General features: G+C 47.0%; 1 protein-coding gene across 4 annotated transcripts; it reads right to left on the bottom strand.

Annotated features, from left to right (window-relative positions):
* Nucleotides 1-1,859: 1,859 nt before the first annotated feature.
* Nucleotides 1,860-10,211, bottom strand: AHSG (alpha-2-HS-glycoprotein). 4 transcript variants are annotated; one of them, XM_011981902.1, is made up of 7 exons: nucleotides 9,779-10,211; nucleotides 7,355-7,465; nucleotides 6,638-6,722; nucleotides 5,807-5,973; nucleotides 4,524-4,625; nucleotides 3,233-3,316; nucleotides 1,860-2,592 (listed from the first exon to the last, which is right to left on the bottom strand). In XM_011981902.1, the coding sequence occupies exons 1-7, from the start codon at nucleotides 9,989-9,991 to the stop codon at nucleotides 2,248-2,250; spliced, it is 1,107 nt and encodes a 368-aa protein (XP_011837292.1). In that variant the 5' UTR covers nucleotides 9,992-10,211; the 3' UTR covers nucleotides 1,860-2,247. The 4 variants fall into 4 exon arrangements, with proteins under 4 accessions (XP_011837292.1, XP_011837293.1, XP_011837294.1 ...); XM_011981903.1 differs by having other exon boundaries at nucleotides 5,807-5,970; XM_011981904.1 differs by having other exon boundaries at nucleotides 5,807-5,970; nucleotides 7,355-7,462; nucleotides 9,779-10,067.
* Nucleotides 10,212-11,932: the final 1,721 nt, after the last annotated feature.

The following is an 11,932-nucleotide window of genomic DNA, read 5'->3' as shown; positions in this document are numbered from 1 at the left end:
GGTTATGTATTCTTGCTTTAAATCTTAAAGATTAAAAATACATAATTTACCTTTTGAAACAACTTAAATCCTACACATTTAAAAAAATAGCCAAAGATAGTGGTGCAATCTCAGCTTACTACAGTCATGACCTCCTGGCCTGAGGTGATCCGCCCACCTGTATTCCAAATAGCTGGGCCCACAGGCGCATGCCACCACACCTGGCTAATTTCTGTATATTTTGTAGAGACAGGGTTTTGCCATGTTGTCCAGGCTGCTCTCAAACTCCTGGGCTCAAGTGATTCACCCGCCTCGGCCTCCCAAGAGCTGGGATTACAGGTATGAACCACCGTACCTGCCACCATGCCTGGCTGAGATTGCATATTTTTAAAGCAAGCACACTGTGAGTCTTACTTAAAACATTGCACTCTGACTATCCCATCATGTTTTGTCAATATCATGGGCACCACACTTTTTCATGTGCAGCAAAATTTTGAGGAGTAACTTTGATTATTGCTATTTTATTATTCTAATGTTTGGTGTTATTAGATTTTTTTTTTTTTTTTTTTTGAGACCGAGTCTTGCTCTGTTGCCTAGACTGGAGTGCAATGGCGCCATCTCGGCTCATTGCAACTTCTGCCTCTTGGAATCAAGTAATTCTCCTGCCTCAGCCTCCTGAGTAGCTGGGATTACAGGTGCCTGCCACCATGCCCAGCTAATTTTTGTATTTTTAGTAGAGACAGTGTTTCACCATGTTGATCAGGCTGGTCTCCAACTCCTAACCTCAGGTGATCCACCTGCCTCGGCCTCCCAAACTGCTGAGATTACAGGCATGAGCCACTGGGCCTGGACAATTTTTGTATTATCTTAACATCCACCAAATATTCTTAATTGGTAGTAGTGACACAAGTATGGAAAAATGCACCTGAAATCCAATAACTTTGAAACATGTGTTAGACATAATTAAAATCCACTAAGAAGGCAAATAAACGAGACATATGTAATGCTATTAATTTAGCAGAGAATACTCTGTAAAATAATAACATAAGAAAGGACAGAGCAGCATTAATACAAAAACTGTGCTATAAGGGTGGCAGATTTAACAGCTCTATAACTCATTCTGTCTAATATTATTGGGAATAAGTAATTCTAAAATAATGCACATTTTGAATAACGCTGTCTCCAGGTGTGCATCATTTAGAGGAAACAAGTCACATAGGAAACTGTCTTAGGTAATTCTAGCGAGGAAATCCTGAAGATATTTGGAAATGCAATGTTAGAATTCAAGAAAGAGGTCCAATCTGGAGCTATTAAGTTGCAGTTATCTGGGTAAGAATGATAGTTTAAATCATGAGAGAGTATAAACTTGCCAAGTAGAGTACAGATTTAAGAGAAGGTCAAAGCCGGGCGCAGTGGCTCACGCCTGTAATCCCAGCACTTTGGGAGGCTGAGGCAGGTGGATCACGAGGTCAGGAGATGGAGAACATCCTGGCCAACATGGTGAAACCCCATCTCTACTAAAATACAAAAACATTAGCTGGGTGTGGTCATGTGCGCCTGTAGTCCCAGCTACTCAGGGGGCTGAGGCAGGGGAATCGTTTGAACTTGGGAGGCGGAGGTTGCAGTGAGCTGAGATCGTGCCACTGCACTCCAGCCTGGGTGACAGAGTGAGACTCCGTCTCAAAGAAAAGGTCATATCTTACGAGTTGTGGGAAGATCCTAGTCTCATTTTTTCCTGTATCTGGCAATACAGCAGGTTTTTGTTCTCTTTTGGTTCTATTTTCACTTTGGTTTTGATTAGGGACACTGTGTGGTTGTTGGGATAAAAGGCTATGCATGTGAGGGGAACTGGGATGAAGTCCGCAATAAGCATGACCACATTCAGCTTAGAACCTTCTTTATTAAGGAAGGTATTTCAGGCACTTTTATTAACAGGCACATATAAGCTTAGCAAGAGCACCTTTCAAAGTCACAGTTGCAATGGTTTTCGTAAGGTCAGCCAGAGGCAGAGAACACAATCCTGGTGGCTTACCATCAAAATCATGACAAGTTGTCAACCTAATGCCTTCTGTCAAACATAACCACCATTCCCTCTGCTTCTGTCCTGTGAGGAATGACAGGAAGTAGGGATTCAAGACTCGATATTAATGTAGATCACATGTGACACTTGCGTGGTCAGCAGACAAGGCCCCCCACCCATGCCCAGGCTTGGACAAAATGGTGGCTATGTTTTCTCTGCCAAACCTCCTCATCTCTGCCATGTCTAGCCTAGACCTTGAAGTGTCTGACCCTCCCCGGACATGGAGGAACCACTGGCCCAGCAGCAGCACCAACACTAGGCTGCACCACTGAGCGTGTTTTCCCGGGGTGCAACGCTTCTCCTGAGCGGGACCCCAATAAGACCACACCCATGAAGAGGTGGCGCAGGTCATAGTGTGACGAGTGCATCGGGACCACTGGGGGAGCTGCCGCCAACAGATGGGTGTCTATGGGTGAGCCAGTTGGAAGGGGTCCAGATGCGCCAAGTGGATAGGACGCAGGTGCATCTGCATCCACCACGGGGGTGGGGACTGCTTCATTGGCACCTTCTGGTTGGGGCTGTGAGGTCGCGGGCTGGAAAAAAGACCATTTCCTTCAGTTAGTTTGCTTCCTCCTCCCCGTCAAGACCACCCACAGGTCCAGGTGGCACTGGCACCCAATTTCATCACATTATACGTTTTTATTTGCAAAGAGTCTAGCAAGAAAGGACTTACCTAAGTACAGCGGATTGTCATCAAGGTTACAAGGAGGGGTGACTGGCCTATCCTGGCTCCAGCCAGGATTGCCTTGGTGATGGTGGACTTGCACACATATGTCCCATGAGTAAAAGCACCCCACCTATGGCTCACCCTAGCCCAGCAGTGCCACCCTCTTTGTCATCTGAAGCTGCAGCCAGTGGGGGCTGCCAGGTAGATCTGGCCACCTGGTCTCTGCAACTCAGGAAACCACTCCCACCTCCCACAAATAAAAGGGTGGCTTTGTCAACTACACAGTAAGGTGGTTCTTCCCTGTAGTCACTAGTTCGTGGGAGGGAAAGGCATAGCTAAAATATCCTTCCATTTGTTGATGATTCCACATACCCTAGTCTTATTTCATACTGTGAGGTTGGGAAGCGCAGGAGAGCAAATGTCCTGTCATCACCACTGCACTGCATAAATGTGAAGAGGTCATTGTATTCTGAAGGTGCAGGCAAGAATATTCATGGAGCTGTTACCTGTGTTTGGAACACTGTGCAGGTCACTGCAACCTCTTCTCCACCAAGCTTCTTATTGAGCGTTGCCTTACAAAAGCCATATTGCTGCCCACAGAGAAAGAGGAGTTATTTTAACTGATTTAAAAAATGGATCCCCCCCTCAATTTCATTGACACTCCAACCTTAAATTAGTTTGAGAAACCATTTTTCTTAAAGTTATAGTTTCTGCTTGTGGAAGGTATATGATTCTATGTATAAAATGGAAATACAGAAATACTTTCTGAGTGAGAGATTACCCACAATCCCTTTCTGGTGGTGACCTAGAAAGAATGAGTGTTAACATTGATGCATTTCTTTCTTATTTTAAAATACTATTAAATATGATTTAAAAATTGAGATCATTGTGACTATACGATGTTGTATCCTGTATTTTTTCACTTGCCACAATAGCATTTTCTCATATCATTCATTATTCTTTGAAAACACAATTTTTAGCGTCTGCACAATTTTCTATTTACCGATGTTCATGTATTATTCAATGACACCTTCCTGTTGGACATACAGATCTCTCTTTTTTGGTCTCTTTGCATCTATAATAAATCATTTTTATAGATATATTCTGTCAAATGTCACTGATGATTTCTTTTTTTGAGACAGAGTCTCACTCTGTTGCCCAGGCTGAAGCGCAGTGGTGCGATCTCAGTTCACTGCAACCTCCGCCTCCCAGGTTCACACCATTCTCCTGCCTCAGCCACCCAAGTAGCTGGGACTACAGGTGCCCACCACCACGCCCGGCTAATTTTTTTGTGTTTTTAGTAGAGACGGAATTTCACCGTGTTAGCCAAGATGGTCTCGATCTCCTGACCTCATGATCCACCCATCTTGGCCTCCCATAGTGCTGGAATTACAGGCGTGGGCCACCACCCCAGCCACTGATGATTTCTTTAGACTAAAATCCTAGAAGTGTACATTATCAGCTCAAGGACTTGAAAGTTTCATATCAGAGTTATATGCCTAGAAAATGTGCACGTCACACTCCCAGTGGCTGGGCGTGACTTGACTTGGCTTCATTAGGAAATAGCCTCTGTCTTTCTCCTAACTCCATGTGCTTGCAGTGGGTGAGATGACTTGGTGATGGCTTTTAAAGGGGTGAGGTGACACCCTAAGGAAAGACCTGCCATGATCCACAGGGAGCGGGCATTTGCACTGTTATTCTCTGTCTGCAGCCCCAAGATACAAACTACCCAAGGATGTTCTGTTCCACAAACAGCTCTGTCTGAGTGGCAACACCCCAAGGTCCCAGCCCACTCACCTTTTTTGCCAGCAGGTTGCAGTTGGCTGCCTCTGTGGCCTCTTTAGCAACACAGTCAGTGCCAGATATTGTAAACTCCACATACGTAGAAGGTGGGAGGGGCTGAGAAGAGTACATGAAAATGCTCTTGAGGAAACATGACTTAGAATGAAAAGGGCAGAGAAGGAGAGCGGGAAGTAGCCTCCTTCCGGGAGCGCCATTCATACAGACCATGCGTGGTCCCAGAAGGCATGTCCCTCAATGGCTTACATAGGGCAGTCGCTATGGGGTTGTGTTCTGAAGTGCTTGTACTTTAGAGATATGGATTGTGTCTTCCTTGTATGAGGGGCAAGTATCCATCACAGATCCTTCAGGTTGGAGGTGAGTTTGCAGACCGGAAACAGGAATCAGAAGGCCAGCCTTAGACTGGTAGGAGTGGGAACCCTTCCTCCCCACAGCCCTCACTCTTGGGCTGTACTTGAGACCCAAGGTTCAGGGTACTCCAAGATAGGGTGGGAAAGTGAGGAGATTAATACCTCTTCCACCTACTTCATAGAGTAGATTCAAATGAAAAGATTTAGATGAAAGTATGGAAGATATCACTTGAGCTTTTTTTTCTTATAGTAGTTGCAGCATATGGACACAATAAAATATCTGTTATTTGGTCTAGTCTGGGGTGGGGATGTTCTAAGAATCACATATCTGATTAATAGAATTGCCATCTATACTAGTGTATTTCCAAGTATGGCCATGGCTGATATCCAGAATACATTTTCTTAAACATTTGAATTCTGTTGCATTCAAATGTGCTAAACCACCCACAGTACAATGAGATGTTTTCTCCAGTGACTCAAAAGGCATTTTAGGATCTTGCCATTATAAGCTCGTCAGCACAAGTGAGTATTAATTACGAGTCTGTGGCAGATGTTCAGCAGAGATGGGTGATGATGGAGCCCAGTGAATTTACAGAGTGCTTCTGGCCGACTGGGAACCTCTACCCGCTGACACCGAGCTTTGGTTTTAGCTGGAACTGAGGGAGTGGGGATGTACCTGCCTGCAACTGTGGCTGCTGGATGTTACAGTGGCTCAGCATGGGGGAGGAACCGGGGGTGTTGGGGGTCCTCATGACACTCAGGGACCTGATACCCCTTAGGATGCTTTCTTCCCTTTCCAAGCAACCCTCTCCTTCCTTTCTCATCCCCGCCCCTGCACCTGTTCTTCTCTCCCTCCCGATCCACCACGTGCAGTACATTCCCGAAGTGCCACCGAATTGCCCAACCTGTCAAAAGAATCTCAGTCTTTACCACAAGTTGAGCCCGGGAAATTTCCTCCAGCTGAAAATTGGAGCCGTTGTTTCGGGCGTTGAAGGCGGTCACGGCAGCTTCCGCGGCGTGCACCACCCTGGTGTCGTTCAGCGGGGCCAGCAGAGGGCAGTCTTGGCACACTTTGCGCACGTCTTCGGCCGAGTCTGCTCGGAGAGGGGAAACCCAGATATAGGCAGCCAGTCTCCGTGGCATCGCCCCAGCTCTGCTGGTTAGCAAGGGCTAAGGCACGCCCCAAATGGCTTCAGGCACTTTCACTGCTTCTTACTAAACCTTCAAACAGCTCGTGCCATGCTGACATTTCTGCAGGAGCCCTTATTATCACGGGGCAATTTTCACCTCCAATAACAATCACTTCTTTTTATTTTTTTGAGACGATCTCACTCTGTGTCACCCAGGCTGGAATGCAGTGGCGTGATCTCGGCCCACTGCCACCTCTGCCTCCCAGGTTCAAGCGATTCTCCTGCTCCAATCTCCCTAGTAGCTGGGATTACAGGCAAGCACCACCACACCCAGCTAATTTTTATATTTTTAGTAGAGATGGGGGTTTCACCATGTTAGCCAGACTGGTCTCGAACTCCTGACCTCAGGTGATCCACCCGCCTCAGGTGGGTGGATTACAGGCATGAGCCACCACACCAGGCCAAGAGCAGCTTCTTAAAACACAATTTTAAAATCCCAGAACCCAGGAAATTTGGCTTCTACTTTTCCTCACCGACAAAGCGGCTAGAACTACTTAGGTTGAAAATCATTCAGATCCTTTCCCCGCTTTCTCTACAAGGAAAAAGTAAGAATAAGAATAGTCATCTGTACCTGGACTGGAATCACATTTTGCGTACGCCACGGAAAACTTGCCATTTACTTTCAACAACCGGAAATCACAGTCTCCTTCGACAGCCTGGAGAAAGAAACCCACGTGAGGATGGCTGCCCTTCCCCTTCGCACCCCGGGAAGGCTTCCTCCAGGCATGGCTGTCAAAGGTGACCCTTGCAAAATCGCCTTCTTTGGGTAATACTGAAACATGGCACTCTCTGCTTTCAGGGATACAACAATATAGTTAAACGCTTGTAAAAAATCAGCCTCAGGGCAGGTGGCATCAAATGCAATTTTATTTATGATGATGATGATTATTATTTTGAGGTAGAGATTCACTGTTGTTGCCCAGGCTGGAGTGCAATAGCAGGATCTTGGCTCACTGCAATCTCCGCCTCCCGGGTTCAAGCGATTCTCCTGCCTCAGTCTCCTGAGTAGCTGGGATTTACAGGTGCCCGTCACCACACCCTTTGTACTTTTAGTAGAGACAGGGTTTCACCCTGCCGGCCAGGCTGGTCTGGAACTCCTGACCTCAGGTGATCCACCTGCCTCGGCCTCCCAAGTGCTGGGATCATAGGCATGAGCCACTGTGCTCAACCACAAATGGCAATTTTAGAAACTGTACCCTGGCTAGCCAAGAAGGCAGGTTGAGAAGCTGGGTGAATCTGTGGAGCTGGCCAAAGGACCACCCACAGCCACCCTAAGAAGGGTACTCACATGCTCCTTCAGCTGCCTCACTCTGCATCCTGCCACAGGGGTGGGGTCCAGCGCATGGCAGGTGGTCTCCAGGGTGTCTATTTCAATCTCAAACATCTCTCCAAAGGGCTGCTGTAGAGACAAAGAGTGAAGCCGTGAGCAGCCCATTCCCCTGATCCTGTGGTGTGGGCCACGGTGTGCGCCCTCACTGGGCTTGAGCACACGCCCCTTTTGGAGAGGTGACGGAAATGTCATTCTTATTGTCAGTCTGCAACTCCGTCTAGCTCTGAACTGGCCCATGGGCAGGACAATGACCAGGGCTTGTCTGGTCTTCGTCTGTCGATTACAGGAGCACCAGATGATGCTCGCAAAGCAGAGGAGGTCTTGGGCTTGAACAAGTCGATGGAGCCACAGCCCTCACTCTGAGCCCTATTTGGAAACTACAAATGAGTATTAACGCTTATTTGTATTTATTATTTATTTATTATTTTTAAGATTTCACTCATCAAGCATCGCTTTGGAAAATCCAGGTTTGGATTTTTCTCAGATAAGCTGCAAAATAAGGTTGTGTAGGGTAATATCTTACTGTCCTTTTTTTTAGTCTCCTCTATCCCTCCCTCTCCTTCTTTCTTTCTTCCTTTTATTACTTTCCTTCCTTCCTAGAGGGTTTTGCTGCTGCTGTCCTTGGCTTTTCCTTTGTCTCGGCTTGTGCAGCAGGTGCCGGCCTGCAACGATGCCGCTCTCTACTTCCCCCTGCTGGCGGTAATGGGGAAGGGCGAGTCTCCCTCTGACAGGAAACTGGGTATCACTAGCGTAGACACGAGGGAGCTTGCAACAATCCTTGGAGATGTTCTTGTCAGTTCACCTGGTTTTGTATCCTGTCTTCGAAGCCTGAAAAATCCAGAAGGTACAAGTATGCCTCTTCTTCTCTCAGCCCAGCTCTGCTTGCCTCTCATTGGTTCTGCCTGACTCACTAGTACCTGAAGCCTCAGCATCTCCTCCCCTGAGAGAAGCTCTGCATTTTTATGACGTCCAGGTGTGTGCAGAGTGACCGCCTGAAAGCGTCCACAGCTCTGAAGAACAGGAACTGGGTACACCTGAGTTTCTCAAGGAACCCAACTCTGAGGCTCTGCCTTTAGTGAAAGTCACAATGCCCATTCATTATTACCTGTTCCCTCAGATGTGTATGTTGCATGTTCATTTCTCCTGAATTGATCAGCGTTTCCTCCTAACCACCATTGTGCTTTAATATGGCTCCAGCACTCTTAAAATCCATCCAGAGCAATCCTGATTTCAAATATTTTGTCTCTTTGTGAGATGGATGGCAGTTGTCAGCCGGTCCAGGCTTCCTGCTGTTGACCTTATTTTCCAACCTAGATTGTAAACTCTTGTGGGCACATATTATGCCTTTTTCACCATTGTATTAGGTTGAACCATTAAAACAGTCAATATTTGGTTGCTTTAGATATAGAAAAATGGCAGTTTTATATGGTTCAACCTAATATCTCTGGTTCTTGTCCAAGGAAGTCTTGTAATACATATTTGCTGAAAGAATTGTCATTCATCAGAAATAAAATCTAATTTCAAAACAGGCAGTAGACAGACAGCTTCTCCCCACCTCTCCAAATCTCTTTACTGATCCCCGAGGCATATTTCCAGCTTGACTTTTCTTGTCACTGGCTTCAGGCTGCGTTGGTTTCCTGTCTAGCGTGTGAGGAGGTGAATCCTGTTTATGCCAAGACTTCTCTCTGGGATGTGGGTAACTCTCTTAGGGAGGCAGTTTGTATAGAAGAAGGAACACAGATCTGGAATCAAATCCCAGCCTGAAGACTTAGTAATTATATGATCTTGGACCAAAACACACACACACACACACACACACACACACACACACACACACAGACACACACATACCCCAGAGCCTTGGTTTCCTCTTGTGTAAGACAATATACGCACCACACAGCACCAGGAGGCAGGACTGGGAAAGAGTAAATGAGATAATCTATGTGAATGGGCCTGGCATATAGTAGGCATCTGCCAGATGCTAGTTTTATTCATTCTCAGTCTTTGTCAGAGAGAAACCAAACCAAAGACAGATACGTGATTTTCAGCCACTGGTAACGTGGCAACCAGGAGCTGGTTTCTTGGGTCCTAGTTTTTCCAGCAAGTTACACTTTCCACCTGTGATCTGCAAACTACCATGGAAGCACTTTTTCTTCTGCACACCACCCCACACCCTACCCAGCTCCCTCCTGAGACCCATGACTGCTGTACAGAATGTCTCCTCTCTTGGTCTCTGCCTGCCCCTTCCCTCACTCCTGGGAAGAAATCAAAGAATTTACTCCTCTGTGGTTTCATTTGCACTGGGAGATAGTGATCTTTTGAGGCACCTGGTTGAGCTCCACATACAAATTATTTCAGCTCATACACAGCAGGTCCACTTACCTGAGGCCACACCTTCACTTCATCAATCCGGTTCAAGGTGTGTTTGTATCCCCAAGGAAGGTTTTGATTGATGTAGTCTACAGCCACCAGAGCTGCTTCCTCAGTTTCTGGATCATCGCAGTTCGGTTGTCTATAAATCAGCCCTGGGCCATGTGGGGCTGAGTGGCAGCCCCAGAGCCGAGCAAGACAAAGGAGCAGGACAAGTGACTTCATGGCTGCCCCAGAGAGGCCCTGGCAGGTGTGCAGGTGGCTGGAGGCTTCAGGACCAACCCAGGTGCTCTGCTGGGAAAGGTAGACTCATGGAGGGTAGTGGGCTTTATTTATCTGTTGGAGCCTGCCGGAAGAATTGCATAAGGATACAGGATGATTTCTGCTTTGGTTAAAAAAAAAAAAAAAAAAAAACCTGCAAACATCAGCCCTGGAAAAGCAAACAGGTTAGGACATCGCTGGTCCCCAAGAAATCTGCCAAAGTCCATGCTGCTGTGGGGGAGATGCTCCAAAGTCTGCTTGGAACATGGTAATAGCAGCAAAGAGAAGACAGCTGAGAGGATGAGGTGGACATGGTCAGCCTCAGAGTGCCATGGGTTTGGCAGCAGAGGAAATGTCTTCTACTGTGATCTGAGCATGCCATGGGGTCTGTGAGAGGGAAGGGGGGATACTCAGCAATTTGAAAAAATTCTCTAATGTCAGGGGGAATTAGCTTTCCAAGAGGAGTCCTATAGGAAGAACAAGGCCCACAGATATAGCAAAGGTACAGATGTGCTATAGGAGATGCCAAGATTTGGGGGGAAGATTCTTGGAGAAAAGAAGAAAGAACGAGATATGTTTCTGCCTAAAGTGGGTAATGGAGGTGGAAGGAGGGGGTTCCCGTGGCAGGACCAGGATGGGAAATGACCAGCAAAACGTGTGGGGTTCCCTGCCTCTTCTCTTCCTTCTCCAGACCTCACTGCCAGGGCCCTGCAGGTGGCAGCACAGAGGGGCACTGATCTGAGTCTCCTAGCTGGCTGAGCATGATTAGCACCAGTAACCTAGTGCCCCAGCCAGTGCACAAGTGCAGCAGAGGGGAGTGCTGATCTAACAGCTACTCATTCGATACAACTCTGGGTTTGAGTTCGACACTGCAGGCTGAGATGCTGCACAAGCAGCTAAGGACACAAATGCCCCTTGAACGCTCTTTGCAGACTCAGCAGAATTATAGTGTGTCTTTCTGGCCAGAACACAGGGCCAGTGTTGACTCCAGGCACTGCCTATTAAGTGATCCTTGACAATTCCAAGTGTGACCTCCAAGGAGGGTTGGCAGGATAAAGAGAGGCTTGGGAAATATCACACAAGGACCTGATTTGGTTTAGTCTGAAACAAAGAAACCCTCTCATGGAGACCAACATGATCTTCAAATATTTAGAGGCCATCATTGTGTGTGAGTGAATTTGTTCTAATGTTTGATACCGCTTCAGAGAAAAAAAAAAAACTGGTTAAAAAAAAAGAAAGAAGAGGGGCTCCTCCAAAGGGAAGCTTAATATTGACTTTCTGGGGTGAGGATCGGGATGAGGGAGGTGAAGTGAGTGGTGACGGGGCAGAGAAGGTAGTTGGCAGGACTGTTTTCACATTTACTCCCAGCCGTTTACACACCACACAGAATCTTAATGACAGAAGCTCAGAAGGTGTGGCTGGGACTCCAGGTTCTTTCTGAGATGGGGAACATGACTCTTCCAGATGCAAAACAGACTCTGGTCATTTAGCAAGATGATCCTCAAAGCCAGGGGCAACCTTCCATCAGCCTTATACTCCATTTCACTCAGGGCTCTGACTCCTGAACTGTGTATAGAAGCTATGCTTTTCTTTACATAATCTTTAAAAATATTGAAGGGCTGGGCCCGGTGGCTCACACCCGTAATCCCAGCACTTTGGGAGGCCGAGGTGGGCAGATCACGAGGTCAGGAGATTGAGCCCATCCTGACCAACATGGTGAAACACCGTCTCTACTAAAAATACAAAAATTAGCTGGGCATGGTGGCGCACGCCTGTAGTCCCACCTACTTGGGAGGCTGAGACAGGAGAATCACTTGAACCCAGCGGGTGGAGGTTACAGTGAACCTAGATGGCACCACTGCACTCCAGCCTGGCAACAGAGGGAGACTCCATTTCAAAAAAAAA

This window comes from Mandrillus leucophaeus, unplaced genomic scaffold, assembly GCF_000951045.1.
Source record: "Mandrillus leucophaeus isolate KB7577 unplaced genomic scaffold, Mleu.le_1.0 Scaffold231, whole genome shotgun sequence".
Lineage (NCBI taxonomy): Eukaryota > Metazoa > Chordata > Mammalia > Primates > Cercopithecidae > Mandrillus > Mandrillus leucophaeus.
The sequence above is the reverse complement of the archived record's forward strand: the minus strand, read 5'-3'. Positions and strand labels throughout refer to the sequence as shown.

Coding starts and splice junctions, on each gene's coding strand:
- AHSG (XM_011981902.1), bottom strand. CDS start 9,991: ATGAAGTCACTTGTCCTGCTCCTTTGTCTTGCTCGGCTCTGGGGCTGC. Junction 6,723..7,354: donor TGAGGCAGCTGAAGGAGCAT/GTGAGTACCCTT, acceptor TTCTTTCTCCAG/GCTGTCGAAGGAGACTGTGA. Junction 2,593..3,232: donor GCACAGTGTTCCAAACACAG/GTAACAGCTCCA, acceptor TCTTTTTTCCAG/CCCGCGACCTCACAGCCCCA.